Source organism: Bacillus rossius, chromosome 2, assembly GCF_032445375.1.
Source record: "Bacillus rossius redtenbacheri isolate Brsri chromosome 2, Brsri_v3, whole genome shotgun sequence".
Classification (NCBI taxonomy): domain Eukaryota; kingdom Metazoa; phylum Arthropoda; class Insecta; order Phasmatodea; family Bacillidae; genus Bacillus; species Bacillus rossius.
In genome coordinates, this window is record NC_086331.1 from 95,868,702 (window position 1) to 95,886,255 (window position 17,554).

At 32.8% G+C, this 17,554-nt stretch overlaps 1 protein-coding gene across 1 annotated transcript in view; it reads right to left on the reverse strand.

The window, feature by feature from the left end:
- LOC134528929 (radial spoke head protein 3 homolog B-like) overlaps positions 1-17,554 on the reverse strand; it is an 84,355-nt gene that overhangs the window by 22,811 nt on the left and 43,990 nt on the right. The window contains exons 6-7 of the mRNA XM_063362598.1: positions 15,071-15,253; positions 2,700-2,832 (exon numbers count right to left, since the gene is read on the reverse strand). Of these exons, the coding sequence (XP_063218668.1) occupies positions 2,700-2,832; positions 15,071-15,253 (316 nt within the window). The remainder of the gene's footprint in view (positions 1-2,699; positions 2,833-15,070; positions 15,254-17,554) is intronic.

The following is a 17,554-nucleotide window of genomic DNA, read 5'->3' on the forward strand; positions in this document are numbered from 1 at the left end:
TATTGGCCTTCAAATTTCTCAACACCTTAAATTATTGTTTATGTAACTGAGAAAACGATTTCTTTACAATTACTCCGTTCTTTGAACGATCTTTGGAATGGGGAAGATTGATTTAAAACATTGTTTTGGAAATATCACATTTCTAGTTTTCACTGTATGCCATAGAGAAAACCTGAAGAACGGATAAACAAAAGATAAATACACAAACACACAAAAAAAGCCAAAATCAGCCGATGTCAAATGTTAAATGCATACAGAGCACAGAGAAATCCGTGGAAGGAATTAAAACAATATTACAGTACAAATGAACCCAGTGGGCTGACAACGACGAGACAGTTCCTACATAGCACGTAAACTTGAGACAAGCTTGTCATATGACTTGAAATAGGCTTGATGTGCAAGATTGTCACATCAAGATTGAGCCAAGCCTTCTTTGAAACATGAACCATTGCCGCAAGCTTGTCGTGGCAGGCATGTTGCAAAATTGTCACGTGTAAATGGTTACCTTGAACAAGCTTGATTCAATCTAACACATTTACTGTGACAAACTTGATTCAAGCTTGATCCAAGCCTTCTTCGAACCACGAACCATTGTCGCAAGCTTGTCGTGACAGGCATGCTGCAAGATTGTCTTGTGTAAATAGTTATCTTAATCATGCTTGATTTAAGATAACACACACTTACAATGGCAAGCTTGATTCAAGACTATTTTTGTTATCAGGGTTGTGACAAAAACATTAAATACAAACAACCACCTTGGGCAACACAGCGACAAACAGAGGAACCCAAAGGTGATGAAAAAAACATATCATGGCAACACAGTGACGACAACACATACGAAATAATTAGACATCCCAAGACAACAGTTGCGACGTTTAGGAAACTGAGATCTGATCCCCTCATCAGGCAAAAGCATAGTGATTTATGTCGCTACATCTTTAAGTGACTTGCCATCCAGAAAGTGGCACTGAGGAGGGGCGAAGGGTGGTATTCCAAGGTGTTCGGGTAAGGTAGCGAATAAGCACTGCCTTGTTGGGACAAAACCGTAACCTATTCCAGAACGTGTCCAAACAGAAAGGGGATAGATCGGCATTGGGGTTAAAATCTATGCCCTGCGCGAGGCTAGAAACTGGTTTCAACGCATTCTAGTGGACGTTTCGCTACCATTGATACAATTGTTCCGGCAAAAATACTAGAGATAGCAGCACTATCCCATAAAAATAGAACCATCTTTCTAATTTTTTTAGTACTTTTGTTGCGATTATTTCTTGTTATTACCACTTAAGTGTATACAATGTATTACACAATAGTTTCGTTAGCATACAGTTTAATTTGACACATTAACACGCTTGGTACGTCCCCAATGATCACGAAAGTGACTACATACGAGTTAATAGCGCCAGACATGGGTCCGCCATCTGGACGATATCAACGAAAAAGTGAGCTCTGCGAATGCGCGGAATTCAAGCGATGGACGGCAACAGATAGGACACCAAAATCTATTCCCTAAAAATAAGTAACTGGCCATGTCCTATCGTGCACTAGGAATACAGCTAGGGTATAGGTGTAGCATATTCAACACTTAAAACCTTATTTTGTATCTTGTAATACCGATCGATGTGGAAAAATATTCAATCGCAATGAGCAAGATTTTCATAACGCTAGTGTTACAACTCGACTTACACAAATGTGAAAATGCCGGCAAGTGCGGTTTATATAGACATGGTAATGTTTTTTTATGTTGTTTCGGTTTTTACCGGCAATCAATACGCGAAAGATTGTCTCTGTAGTTTCTGAGCATGCTGTAAAATATGTCATATACTCCCAGACATATTTATGTCAATATCATTTGCTGTACAATTATTTAAAACATTTTATATTAAATTCGACTGTGATCGATTTCCAAATGTTTTATCTATTTCAACACAAACAATCTCACGCAGGAAAAATATTTCGTTGAAAAATAAATTTAGTTTTAACATAACGAAAACCAATATTTTATTGCCCGTGATCAAAGTAGCTGATTAAAAATTTAAGGGTATCGCTTTATTGACTCATATCAGTATAACAAGTTTTTTGTTTGCTTATGCGTAATTCTATATTGTACTATACTTACCGCTGAATTTATACTTACACATAACACTTCAAATATGCATTAAACACTCATTATCATTGAAACTTATCTATTTAACTGAATCTTACACTCGTTTGGCATTTTCATCTGGGCCTACACTACAAATACCCACATATCCATGTAAAATCACCCATTTAAACTTATCAAATATGCAGCACGAATACCTACCGACTCGTTAAAACAGGCAGAAAAATTGTAAAAAATTGGTTTTGGTTAGACTACATGCAAAATCAAATAATTTCGTTTTGAATATCTGCATTCAAGTTCATGCCAGATAAATCATAACTAAAAAACTCTCGGAATACCCAAGGAACTCTAAATATCATAAGTTATTGTGAAAAAATTACTAACTGAAATCTAATTATGACCAAATAATCATAATTTTTTCTACTTTAATGTTTTTTGGGTCATATTTTATAGAATAATGAAGATACTCCGTAAATATTTGTTCATTAGTGCAATTCGAGCAAAAAGTAGGCAAATCTCCTTTGAATTATGCGTAATTTTCTCGTCGTACAGGTTGTGTTTAGTGTTGTATAAAATATAAATAAGCAGTATAATTTACCTGTGTCGATATCGTTCAGTCTGTAACCCGCTTCTTTCATACTCTCTAGAATTTCTTCAATCATTTCTTCAAGGTGAGAAGTAGGTAAAACTATGGCCTCTTTATCACTGTCGTAATGCGGTGGTGACGGGTCCTAAAAGGTAAGTAAAGTTTTTTAAATAAATAGTTGGTTCTTTAAAAACACAAAAAAAACACCCACATACATAATACAAGCATTAGCAACGATTAATAGAACCTTTTGACAGCGGTAACTTACTTAAGGCACCAGGCTGCATAGTAACGAAAACATTTAGAAGTACCTAAAGTTTGTTTGCAAAATACTTGAGCGCAGAATTTCACCTACATGTGTTCCTGATTATTCACTCTCATTTAAATTTTGTGCCGCAAATTAGTTAATCTTGGGCAAAATGCATACCGTTATATTGAAGACACCGTAATGACGTTCGAATAATTTGATACAGTGTAAAATTATTAAAATTTGTATTTGGTTTTTAATATTTTTTGGAGATCTCCTTACTCTAGTTTTCAATTAGCCTAAGGACATGTCTTAGTTCCCCTTAGCCACATAGGGCTTCTGCCCACTTCATTTCCGTTCGCACGCGTGGTCAGCCTTCTCCTCAGCTAGACCACTCCAGTTATCGTCTGCCGCGCGCAGCCGCAGGGCCCGGTTTCCCGGCGTATCGTCACGACTTGTGTCTAGCCGCTGACAACTGCGCCGCATCTTCGGCTTCATCGGCAATTCACGCCGCTGCTCGTGAGTGTGACAGTGCATGAACGATACAACAACCACAACAATTTTTTGTGCGCTCACACTTTCAGTTAACGTGTTCAAATAAACTGCCTTTAACTTATAAGATGTCATCCTTAAAATTAGCAAGAAGTAATTTAAAAAATTATTCAGTAGGTTAGCTACATTATAAATACTTTAAAACATTGTGGATGGTTGGTTATATTATGTAAGTATAGCTACATTAAAAATACTGTAAAATCATTTTATAGTTGCCTAGCAAATAACTTTTTAATATGTAGCTATCCAGCGCTAGGAAACCGTTTACATGATTTCACAGTATCTTAAATGTAGCTATCCTAACCAAATCAACCGTCCACAATATTTTAAAGTATTTATAATGTAGCTAACCTAACCTAATTGACCATTAGTTATCATGAGTTGTCCATCCTTCCGCGCCGTCTTTTTTCGTCAGGAGTGTCTGGTGTGCCGAGCATACCCGAGGCTAGCCGAAGATGCGGCACAGTTTTCAGCGGCTAGACACAAGTTATCGTTACGCCTCGGTCTCCAGTGCGCAGCGCCTTTTTGCACGAGCATGTTTGGGTTCCTGCCGCCGCGGCGTCCGCACGGCGTAGCACTGGCGGTTACGCCGGGAACCGCCTCCCTCCCATGCTGCGTAGCCTTCCTACCTTCCTCCTTTCCCTCTCTCCCTATCATGTCACCGTGGGCGTCATGCCCCTCTCCCGCGGCTTTTTCTAAATTCCTTCCTTAATTCCGTATTCTTGGAGCAACATACTCCCCCCTCCCTTTTTTCTTGAGATGTCTACATTTCCCTCCCGCGGGCACTGCGCAATCTGTCGACCAACATTTTAACTACTTGCTACAGACATTAACTACTTAGCCTACTTACACACTTACGACTATCTCCGAGCTCTGGAGGCCATCTTCCGGTGGCTGTGGTAACTAAACTTAGAACCCCTTTAGCTCCCCCCCCCCCTTTTTCCATGCATCTTCCATGGTAAGAAAGTAACACCCGGTATCCTTCCACCAGGCCTTCGGGCCAGACTTTAACCTCACATGGTACCAACTGCACAGTCTCCAGTCGACCATAGCTCAACATTATCGGGTATTCTCCTTGTGATATCTTGCATTGAAAGATCTTAATTGACATGCATTAATACAGTGTGTCGATAACTCCCACTGCTTTCTTCAAGAACTATGTAGTTTAATGAAGTGATTAAAAGTTTCCTGGAACGTCTTCACCCAATTTTGTATTGATTACCATCATATTCAACATGCTCTTCCGATGTTCATCATTGATAAGAGGAAGTCTAAAACTATCAAATCTAAATTCACATCTTAGTGAGATCCGTCGAGTTTTGTTCTTTTTATTCTTTGAAGATATTATTTGTTTAACGCGGCTATTATCTGTGTTGCATTAGGTGCAGGTGAGTACTCGAGTATCCAAGTACTCAGGTTTCCGATGATCCACCTTTCGGTCTCCACGCTTGGTCTTAGCCGACCAGTCGGGTAAGCCTGGGCTATTCTCCACCGCTTGTGGCCAATGCTTAGTTCTACCACAGTCGACCCATAAATTTCTCAGCACACGAAAATCCTCTTTTGCTACTGGCCAGCTGTCATCGCAAGCCTGCCACTAAGCATATATTCACTGATGTGTTAATTCAAAATAATTAGTAAGCTAGGCTACCAAAAATAAATATTAAAAATTTCACGATGTTAATAAAATGCTAAACATATCAATTACCGGCCGACCGATTAAACATATTTTCTTTCATGCCTTTTTGATTGAAAATTAATAAATTTTTATATTGGTAGCAGAAACGAATAGTTGCTAAGTTATGATCACAACACATAAATTACGCTTGCAATCATGTCTGCAGAAAAAAAATGTCTAGTCTTAGGTGCCGCATTTTAAAGTAAAATAAGTCTTCCAGGCTTTGAGATTATTAATTACACCTGAGATAAATGGAACAATGAAGTAAATGGTTTCATATATGTCTAAATTAAATGCTCTCATTCCTTCGGCCACTGATGTGATTTCCATTCTAAAGGATACAAAACCAGCACGCAAAAGCCCTGAAAGAATGAGGGTAACAAACTGATGGTTACTCATTGCGAGAATTTCCCGAAGGCATGGCGTTGCTGCCTGTGCTTGCTCCACAGGCAAGGTTTCCTTTCCGGACTGGTTCCTGATTCGCGTGGCTCCCGGCTCCGGATACGCGCGACGCCGCCATCCGACCTGCAACACTCCAACTCGCCCTCGCCGCGTAGTGGTCCGCACTCGGTGGGCGAGTCCGCACTCGCTGGGCGAGTCTCCTCGCTGCTCAACCGCCCACTCAGGGACAGTTCCGTTACCGCGGCCTCGCCGACTGCAGCGGCTGTTTGCTCGACGCCTTCCTGGTTCCTCGGGCGAGATGCAGGCCTCCTCACAGGGACGCTGTTGGACTCATCCATCGCTCGACCTGTCTACTCGCAGCTAGGGACTCGGTGTTTCCATCGCCACCTGCTGGTCTGAGCACTAGAGGTTGTCGGGTGATGGTCTACTCGTGGTCTTCTTGAGGTCTGGTTCCAGATTGCTTGCAGAGCGACCACTGGCTGGTGGACTGCGCTTTTGCTAGGAATGACCCCCGCGCGTGTGTGTGTATATATATACACCCAGCCCCCAACGTGATTTAACAATGCTGGTCACGTGTCATGGTCACCCCAGAATACTGCATCCATTAAGGTGCTCTTACCCTGGGCAAGAGCGCTTACGCTAGGCTAAGTCTACACAAGTTTCGTACAAACTCCTCATTATATATGGTCATAACGCAATTTGGGGAAGTTTTCTTGGTCAATTACGTACATCCCGTTACAAACAGTTGATATTATTGTATTAAAATTATAGGAATAGCCCTGAAATAATATCAATAACGAGAAAATGAAAAAAAATAATCAACTTAGCTTGTAAGTCTAAACCTTATGTTCTGGTTGGTGGCCGGACTAGTTGAAGGTGTTTCCTTCGCCTCCATACTGCAGATGGCAGTGGAGAACCACTGCAGTATCAGCCTGCCATGAGAACCTCAGTCGCGTTTCGTCTTCATACACCGCAGCATTGCCTGGGCTCACCTCAGATAAGAGTTTAATGTCAGTATTTCTTATTTTCATATCTCAGAAACTTAAAATAGTTCTAGTTCCATAGTTACACACATCTGTAAAAGACTGCATGCCTAGCCACTGCCTTGTGTGTAGGGGTGACGAGGAAGATGCTTGTATAGGTTTACACGCAAATGCTTCAATTAAGCGACACAGAAGCAATTGAGTATAAGGGCCAAAACATAATTCTGAGCACAAGGTCTGCAAAGTTCGTATTCTATTGTGAATTCTGGTACACGTATATCAATTTATTGTTAATGTTAATTAAGATAAAAAGTTATAATAAAACAATAAACATAAACATATAAACAATAAATATTAAGTATATAAAAATAAAATTTTACATGAATTTTTAGGTTATGATATCCTCCTTCGCTACACTTTTTCTCCCTTAGGAGCAAGCAAAAACTTGCACCCTTTTGTTTACAACTCAAATCACGATATCTCGCGGCCCTACCACTTCTCCAAATGTCCACTTCTGCAGATTACCACTTCTCCAAAAATTTTCTGTAAAAAAGCCACTTCTCCTAATGACCACTTCTCCGAACGACCAGTTCTCCGAAATATGAGGGGCGGATGGTGTCTCCCACCAACTCAGCCTTGCCCTGCAGCTCCTCCCGCTGACAGTCAATACAGCACGGCAGCTACGTCGCCAATCAGTGCTGGTAGTATTCACACAGAGAGAGAGAGATAAACAAAATGGAAATAGCGCCTCCAACTACGTACATAAGGCAGCTAAGTACATTTTATTTTCTTGAGTGTGAGAACTGAAAAAAAAATAAAAACTATTGAGCTTGTGAACACGCATGTATGTGCGTTTCAATTAAATTTTTTTTATATTTATAATTAATTATTTATAGTAAGATATAAAATTACAACAATATATAACTAAATGAATATTAAATCTTTGTGGTAGTGGTTATTTTAACTCCCGCCCCTAAACACTTTGTAAGCTGACACGTTCTTTTAGCCCGTAATTCTGAATAAATGGTGCAATTAACTTTTACTACAAATTATTTATCAACATTTAATGACTTTAACAAATAAAGATAAATTGCCAGGAATCGTTAAAGATTGGTGTTTAAAAGAAGCTTGCGTGTTAAAGTTAAAAAGGCGCAAGGAAAATAATCAAAACAAATAGGTTAATAACGACATTTAAATACAATGGGCTCAATTACTTAATAATGGCTTCATTTTGATTGAGACAGCTATCAAAGCTTCCGTCGGCATCCATCACCAGTCGTACATCACTTATCTCATTCTCAACTATATTCCTACCAAATATTTTACATCTTACTTTTTAAGTTTCAGTGATACAGTTTTTTTTTAATATATAGAAAATTTCCCCCTTTTTACGCCTTTAATGACGAATTTCAATGAATGGAATAAATACAGTATGTAACTCTACATAAATGTTGTTCATCCTTAAATTTTTTTATCTCTATTTCTGACGGTTACGGATGTATGCATTTTTATTTTTAAAAACATGCCTATTATTTAATATATGTTATGGATTGAATTTCACAAAATGATAAAATTATTTTTGATATTTTAGTATGTTTATTATTCATAGCTAATATATTTCATTATGCTTGATTAACTTCAGCGATATAATTAATTATCTTAAAATACATTTATAATCTTTTTACCTCTTTAAAGGTTGAATTTCGAAAAATCAAAAAGTACTATATATAATGGGAGGTTAGAAATTGAGCACGAATAACAAACAAAGAAATGTAAGGAATGGAGCATGATATCATAAATAATAAGTTACGTTGGGTGCTTTCAACAATTTTCGAAATTCGACCCCAAAGATAGTGAAACAGAAGTAGGAATAAGTTAGTTTCTATAGAAATATATTTTATATCCTAACAGTTGAAGCGGAAGGTAAGAAACTGAGCAAGAAAAGCCTACATTATAATATTTCATATCATATTTTTTAATTTATACTTCTTTAGGCGCGTTTTGGAAAAATGATGAAAGTGAATTTATACAATGCGTGCGGGCCATTCAATGAAATTTTTACAGGAATATGGTAGACCCACGACATTTAACGTAAACCCATATATAGCTAGTCGTATTCATAAAAATTAGGGCACATACCAAACGTATTGGTATGCCAAATGAAACTTTATGGTAGTAAAACTACCCTGGAATACAGTATATCCATAAAATAATGTCCCAGATATAAATTTTAATAGTATCAACTGTAAGAGTTGTTGAGTTTTGATTCAAGGTCACAATTAAAGAATAACTCAAATAATTTTATATAAGCGCATGCGCGAGTACTGCTTTGTTGTTTTCTCGCTTGCAGCGCCACCTACGCAAAATGGCGACTCCTGAGCGTAGAGCGTTTTGTGTTCTGAAATTTGCTAAGAGTGAATCTGTAATTTCATTTCGAATTGCGTTTCGTTTAAAGTTTAATTGTTATCCCCCACGTGGCAAAAACATCGCCCGATGGTCGCGATGACAGAGCTCTTTTTCGCTTGCCTACACGTTCACCTGTCATAATGCCATGCGATTTTTTCCTCTGAGGCTTTATAAAAGATCATGACTATATTACACCGCTAACTAATGATTTGCCAGAGTTGAAACACAGAATTGAAGCGGCTATTGCTTCCAATACTCCGGACTTGTTAACCAAAGTGTGGGAATAATTGACTTTAGGTTGGATGTGTGCCGTATAACTAAAGGTGTACACATTGAACATTTGTAAGAAAAACTAGATTATTTTACCTTAAATTTGATGTAAGATTTGTCGTAAATAGTCTAAATTAAAATGTTATAATATACCATTGAAATAGGGACATTCTTTCATGGATATCCTGTATATTTGGCTACATTAAATGTTCATAGTAAAGAGTAATTTCAAGTTTTAAAAATTTCAACAATTAATGTAATACATATTCTCCTTACCATCTTCTGTTAGGCTTGCTCGTGCAGTGGTTATAATTCGCAGTAACTAGACTATAGCAACGTGGTCCAAAAACGTATAACTGCAATTTTTTTTTTTACTTTTTTTTGAATTACAATTTACTGGGTTATACAAATGGTGCTTTAATCAAATATGTATGAATATATTATATTTGTTTATCGTATTTCTATAATAAAATTAAATACATAGCTCAGCCCAACTGATTGATTATTTAATACTGGGTAAGCCAACATGCGCTATTTTTCTTTAAAATAATATAAAATTAATTACGTTTGTAAGGAAATGAATTTCCATGAATTCGCATGAGTAATAAAAAATAAAACTTTATTTGAGGTTAAGTTCCCATATGATTAATTTATTTGCTTTATAAATAAGTAATTATTACTTTATTATTTAATAAATAGTTACATTTAATTAAATAGTATAAACATTCAGAATACATATTTTTTTAGTATTAATTAGAATTAATCTCAATTATTTTACTAAATTATTAAAATAATTTTATGCATATGTTAATATTAATATTGAATACTTTATTTGATTATTTTTTGTTTCAGTATATTTCAAAAGGATGTGTGTCTTAAATAAAAAATAAGTACAACTTCTAACGCGCGTACATAAGTACACACAACCATTTTTTTGTTTTTTATCTTTATTCGACTGCGAAAGGGTTGAAAAGATGCTAGGTTTTGTTTTATAACATAAATGAAATATCTGACGGTAATCCAGTGGGTAGTCAGGTGTTCTGTATTATTGATAAACATATAACAGCCACATATTAATTTTACTACTTGTGAAATTCTATCCCAAAAGCGGTTAACAGGTTTTGAATATTGTTTGAACGTTAAAAAATGTTTATTTACCAATCCTTTTAAACTTAATTAAAAAGTTACCAATGATTATAAATCATAGTTTAAACTATCAACTTATATTTATCTTATTTATATTTTTTCAAGATAACACCTCTTTAGCTGTAACTGTAACAGATGTGAAACTTATTTTAAAAATAAAAATAAATACTTACATGGGCACCACTAAATCAGTATATAGCATACTAGTTCACGCAAAATCAGGATATCACATTATAAGAAAATTATGGGCCAAAAGAATTTGCTATTACAAACGTATTTACAATTTTAATGTTAACAGTTTTAATTCATAAAAATACCACTGAAGATTGATAGAGCGTGTCTGATTATTTTAGTAAATATTAAGTACCCGATTTTATGATTCCCGTTTTAGTAAATTTGAAGCTATATTTTACATTGAATAAACAACACTTAACTCTTTTAATTTAATGAGGAAGCTAATTTAAAGCATTATGAAACACGCGCCTATTTAAATTTATTAAAAAAATTGCCTTCGTTTACACTTGTATTTTCATTAATTTTGATCATCGTTATGTTCAGAATGTTTTAATATTTTCACCTTAGATATTACAAATACTAACATTATTTTAAGATTTTCGAAATATGTCATTTTTATTTGAAATTTATAATTCAGATATGTATTTTTTATATTGTCTATTAGTTTATTAGAAGTTATGCTTCGTATTTCCAAAAACAAAGCTCCCGCACTTTTCACTCCTTGCTTCTTTTCCCACAATGATGCTTATGTGAAAATACAGAACTACATATTTTATAAATATAGCCATATTCGTTAACCAAATAAAACCAAACCTATCCCATTTTTATTAACAAAGGTGTGAAATCCAAATGATTTAAAATAAACTTACATTTATATTGAATTTAAATTTATTTGCCAAAACGATACTAATAATAAAATAGTTTGAGGTGAAAAGGTCGGTACATTGGATAAAATGATAAAAAGAACTATTGGAAATGATTACTTAGGTTATTTAAAACTCAAAAATTAAGTTTAAACGGAAGCCAAAATTTGAAAATCCATGCACTGTTGTCGATTCAAAAATTACTGCCAAATGTATTCGAAGTAAATTCTAAGTCAGTTTTTTTTGCGGCATATCGTCGTAGTGAGATTTTTTACCGACTTAAAACAGATTTTTATCCATTTTATTTGCATTTCGCTAGCACCATCGCAGCCAATATTGGGGCGCTAGATAATCAACAGTATTAACAAAATTAAATTAAATCAGAATACTTTTCAGGGGAAGCTTTGTCGGTCATGAAACTTAATAGCAGACAATAGTAAAATAAAAACAAATGTAATGTTTAGTAACCGTGGCCATATATTACAACATTAAATTAGAGTTTAAGGAAACTCTCTACAGGTATGTCTGATTTGACTGTATTTTTTTATGCAGAAATTTTCAGTCCGATTTCCAAAACGTGAGAAAAAAAATAGATTACAAAGTAAAGTCACATTTTCTATATACTCTATTGTCCGTTTCACCTAGCAAAAGTTCATCGCAATAAAATAATCGTAGTGAAAATTTAGGGTTTCTAATGTGACACTAGCGTGGGAACATGACACCACTGTCAAATATTTAGCAGTGTCCCTGGTCGCATGTTAATGTCCTGCATGGCGAGACGAATATATGTGGTTTCATTCCGCGAGATTGTTGTGTATGCATGAGGTAACGTGTCCCTGAACTCAAAGAAAATGCCTTAGGTTGATTTATGAGTGAGTTCCTGAGCTAAATACCTTACGACATATAACTGTGGATCAAACTCTCAAATCCTAGCATGTGTGCTTTATCCAGGAAAGTGAATAAACTAATCGATCTTGTGACTCGAAATATAAACAAGAATGCTCAATTTTAATGCCAATTTTAGTAATCAAATTATGGGTATGGAAATGTAGCTCATAAACTAAACATTAAACTCATATTTGTGAACAAAACTTTTGCAAGTATGCACTTAAATGTTTTGGGAATATATATATATATATTTATTATTTTTAAACTTTAGAACAATGGGTGTACAATAATTTAAAAAAATATTTATGAAAGTTTTATTTTATTATTTTTAAGCATTCAATGACCTGTCAAATTCCATGAATAAATCATAAAAAAATTTAATTTTGGGAATTTTGTAGGTTATGTAATTTAAACATTTTTTTGGCTAGAAGTGTAAACTCATCTGAGAAAAATACTTAACTATTAGTTAAAGGTGTTGTGACAAAAGATTCAAACTGTGGAGTTCGAGAAACCATAATCGAATGTCACCATATTTTCGGCATTTTTGGTCACTTTGAACTTGATCGTAAAATTGTTACATAAGAATACATGCTATAGTTATATTTTAAAGAAATCGTTAGATGTACTCAGATCAAACACCTAAACGGGCCGCAATAATTTATTTTTATAAAAAATCTATTCTATAAAATTATTTAAAAATTGTACTAGCTACATAGAAAAAGTGGTATACCCTCATCCAACGAAAGAAACAGCATCAGAACCTACTGTGTGGTAAGTTTCAAGGGCTGAGAGTGGATGGTTGACTAAAAGCAAGCTCTTTACTCGACTGCCACCATTCTGAACTTCTAAGTACATTTATTTAAACTTCTAAACGTCACATTTTTTTTACCATAGCGGGAAATGATATTTTCTTTCTTCTAAAATGTTTTTATTATTGCGGTACTGTATCTTTAAACTATCAAAAATGTTTATTGTTCGCCAGCATTTAATGAATTTTACAGATAAAGGCCAATCATCTAAATATTGTGAAAATTTGATCACACTGAAAATAATAACTTAACTTGACGTAAGAATTTAGGTTTTTTTCCTAGATTTTAAAAGTTATTTCTTGTAATCAAAAAAATACTAAAAAATTTCAATTTTTAAATTTTTTATTAGGTTTCATGTTGTCCTAATATAACACAGAAAATTAAAAAAAATTGTTGGTTGGCAGTTTTTTGAGCTGTATCTGATGCACGCTTAAAAATATATCAGGAACCTTGCCTAAGTTTTACTTACAATATCCTTATAGTTCACGCCTAACTAGTATTTTATTGATCCTAGTGATCTGTAGGCATGGATGCTGATAGTTATACAATTTTTAAAATAAATAAATTGAACTATCATAGGGCTCTAATTCAGTTTTGTACAACATTATTCTCAAGTTTATAAAGTAGGTGTGTATATATATATATATATATATATATATATATATATATATATCTGTTAAATTGAGGACCAGACTGGTATAAAAAACAGTAAACATAGTTAAATAATTTAGTACTAACTTACCTAAAATTGTCTACGCAGGAATGTTTGGTACATTGTTCGAAGAATATTTATTTATTTATCAAGCTAAAACGTTTTTTTGATGTAAATAAAAGAAAATTAACAAATTTTATCATACACAAATTTGATACATGAAACTTTTAATCGGTTTTAATACATACCAGCCTAACTGAACGTGAACGAGTCTGAACATGCTCTTCAATTCCCAGTTTACAGAGAGTAATATTTTTCAAACGTTATTTCAGATGAATTCAGTTAAGCCTGAGTGAACTTATTACTGATTGTATAGTTTGTTTCTTAAGTAAAGTGATATTGAGTATCTTTAAATGTTCAGCAAACATTTTTCACTGAGAAAATATTTTAAATGTTTAAAATACCATACTTCAAATAGTTGTAGTAAAATATTGATAGAAATTACGTAAAAGTTAAGAATCTATTGTACATTTTTATTTAAATAAAACATAAACACTCATTATTTATACTTTTATATGTTCACATACATTTTTTCTGAATAAAGAAAACACAACTGAAATCGCTTATTGTAAAATGCAAAAGCTCTTGCGAATTGGAGGGAAAAAACTAACGAGTTTTTGTACGGAAAAAATTTGCTTCTTTAAAAACATAATAAAAAAATACATAAATGTTTTTGAAAAATATATATTTTTTGTTCAGGAAATAAAAAAAAGTTGGTAAAAGAGAAATCGAAGGTGAAATGAAAATGCATGAACTTAAATTTCCTGACCTATTTTATAATGAAAATTTTAACTACTTTATTTATAATAAAATAATTTTAATTGGGTTTTTATATATTTTCACAGAAACTATAACGTTTAAACGTGATGAATTTGAAGATCTTAGTGAATTTTTATACAAACTCTACGGTAATTTAAACAAAAAGTCCTAGTTTTTGAGCGATTAGGGAGGAAATTCTTTTAGTTCTAGATTATAAATTTAATGTCATTGCTACAACTGACTTAAGGTTATTTTTGAAAAATTCCAGTGATATTTATAAAGTGACTAGTAAAGTGACTGCCATGCAATAAGGTGAAAATTTTAAGTATCCATTGAAAATATAATTTAATTTTTATTTAATATCAGAATTATATTTCAAATTATTGATATTTCTGCAGTATAGTAAAATACAGTCTAAAAATAATTCATGTTTTTGGCTGCATATAATCTAATGGCAATTTTAACTACTGCAAAAAACTGTTCACAGACAAAATTATATATTAAATAAAAGGTGTTTCGTATGCAAATAAAAATTATTGTATTTAAAAATATTAAAAAATTTAGCAAAGTTCACATGCCTAGTATTAAAATTTCTTAAAGCTACAAAATTTGTTACAAATCGAGTCATAAATAAAGTACAAATTATATACGCTTACCTCGTGGTTATCCATTTCTGCAACAGTCGCATCCGTGTTAGCTTGTCTATGTTTGTATTGCCGCTGGTGAGTACGCATTATCTCAAGTTCTTCTTCATGCAGAACTTCCGTTAACGACTCTTCTATTGTTTTTGACACTAGACTTAGCACTGCTGTTTCTAATTCAGACTCGAAGTCGAACAACTGGAAACAGTAACAAGTTTACATGATTTTATATGTAAACAGGAAGATTGATGCATATTTTAATGCTCACATTTTCCTGAGATAAAATTTAAAGTTTTTAAAATTCTACAAAGCTGGGTACAAAAATTGCTATTTTAAAAAATACCATTTTTTATTTAGAAAATTTAACGCTTAATTTTGTAATTGTAAGCAGCTCTAGAAAGAGAAACTGAAAATTCATAACTATGTACATTCAGCTTGATAATTTTTTTGTGTCAGACCAGAGATACAACTTCAATTCTATCTAAATTAAAAAATATATATATGTACATTTTCATGACTCTTAATTCAAAATTTTCAACATTTAAATTAGAAAACAATTTTAATATAAGTTTTTGAAATAATATATAAAAATGGATAAAATTTAATTGAAATAAAACGTTTAATAAAAATTTAATATTTTAACGACTTAATGAACACTTTTCATTTATCCTATTTTATGTTTATAAGGTTTTTATAGTGACAGGAAAAAGTTTAGTCATTATATTCATGTCTCTATAGTTTATCATTGCAGGATCGATATACCGCGATATGGAACGTCAGAAATTAAATTTTCACCAGAGAAATTGGAACTTAGATTTTAGTGCCAGTTTATAAATAATAATTCATAAATAGTTTACTTGTTAACTAATAATAATAATAATTTATTTCCCCTTTTTTTACACTTTGTTAACAATATTCACTTAATTAACAAGCAAATTTAGCACTCACGAAAGCAAGCTTGTATGTGAGTGCATCTAGTTACTTCAAATTACATGCGGTATTTTGACGATTGTAAACATTTGTAAATGTATAACTGAGAAATAAATATATAAAATACCTTACATTAGTTATATAAATATGAAAGTTAAAAAGAGCAATTTATTAAAATTCAATATAATGTATAAACAAAAAAGTATAAATTATAGCATTGTTACATGAATAAATGAAAATATAATTCAATATAAATTAGTATTTTAAGTAAAGTACAGGTACAAAGTTATAATCATATATAAAACTTACTTAAATACTAAAGCCATCTCTTCATCAGTTAAATTATCTAGCCAAATATTAACATATATTTTCATTTGAAAATAATTTTTAGTTTTTAGTTTTCCAGAAAGAATAACAATTTTTGGAAGCAAAAATTCTAAAGATCTCTGATATTGTTTTATGAAATAGAGGTATTTGTAAATTTATGTTCTGTCTATGCCGTGTAGGATAGTTATGATCTATATAATTTAACTGATTATCCCTTTCATACATATTAATTATTGCAGCTCTAATAAACAATCTTTTAATATCAAATGCATTTAATAGCTTAAAAAGTTACTTGTATGCGTACATGTGTTTTTTTAAAATAACTCGTAAAATAAGTTTTTGAATTGTTATAAGTGGCTTAATTGACATTTTACTCATCCCTCCCCAAGCCAGAATACCACACTCCATAACATACTGAAAAATAGCAAAGGAAACCAGTCTAATACCTTCAATAGATAATATTGATCTTAGTTCAACGAATTTATACACCATTTTTCGAATCTTGTTTGTAAGATAAGAAACATGTTTATCCCATTTTAGAAAAGAGTCGAGCACTATACCTAAGTATTTTATATCCTGTACTTTTTCTATGACACTACATTTTTCACAGTTAACTGCTTTTTAAAAATTATGGATTTTTCAGCCATTTAAAAATACAAATACAAAGACAATTTCGTATTTACCTGTTACTGATAACTCTTAGTAAATAAATCTGTGAATATTATTTAGGAAATTCAAAAGAACTAAATATATAACATACGAAGGTTTTCTGGAAAAAACGTAGGCCTACCACCTTTTTTTTTCAGAAGTTATATCTCTATGTGGATCGAATCATACTGTATCCTTTATATATAAAAACTACTTACAGCCTTTTCATTTTACTTATAGAAAACTTGTTATATCTAAACTACAAACATGTTGCTATCAATTTACTTAAGTACTGAAAATAAACAAAAAATGTAAGCCATTGTTTCTAAAAGAATGGTACCCGTGGAATTGACTTTTTTATATTTTTATTCTACACTTTACTTGCAAAAATAATGAAAATTAAGTGTTGTCGATTGAAAAAAGAATTCTTTGTAGCTCCGGAAAAAAATGAGGTAAATTTTTCCTTGATGCGATGATTCAGAAAGGTACACACATAATATTATTTCAAAGAAGTATAGTACAAGAGAATTTGCGTTTTATTTAACGAAGGAAACTTGTGATATATACGTAAAAGTAAAATATCTTGAGCTTAAT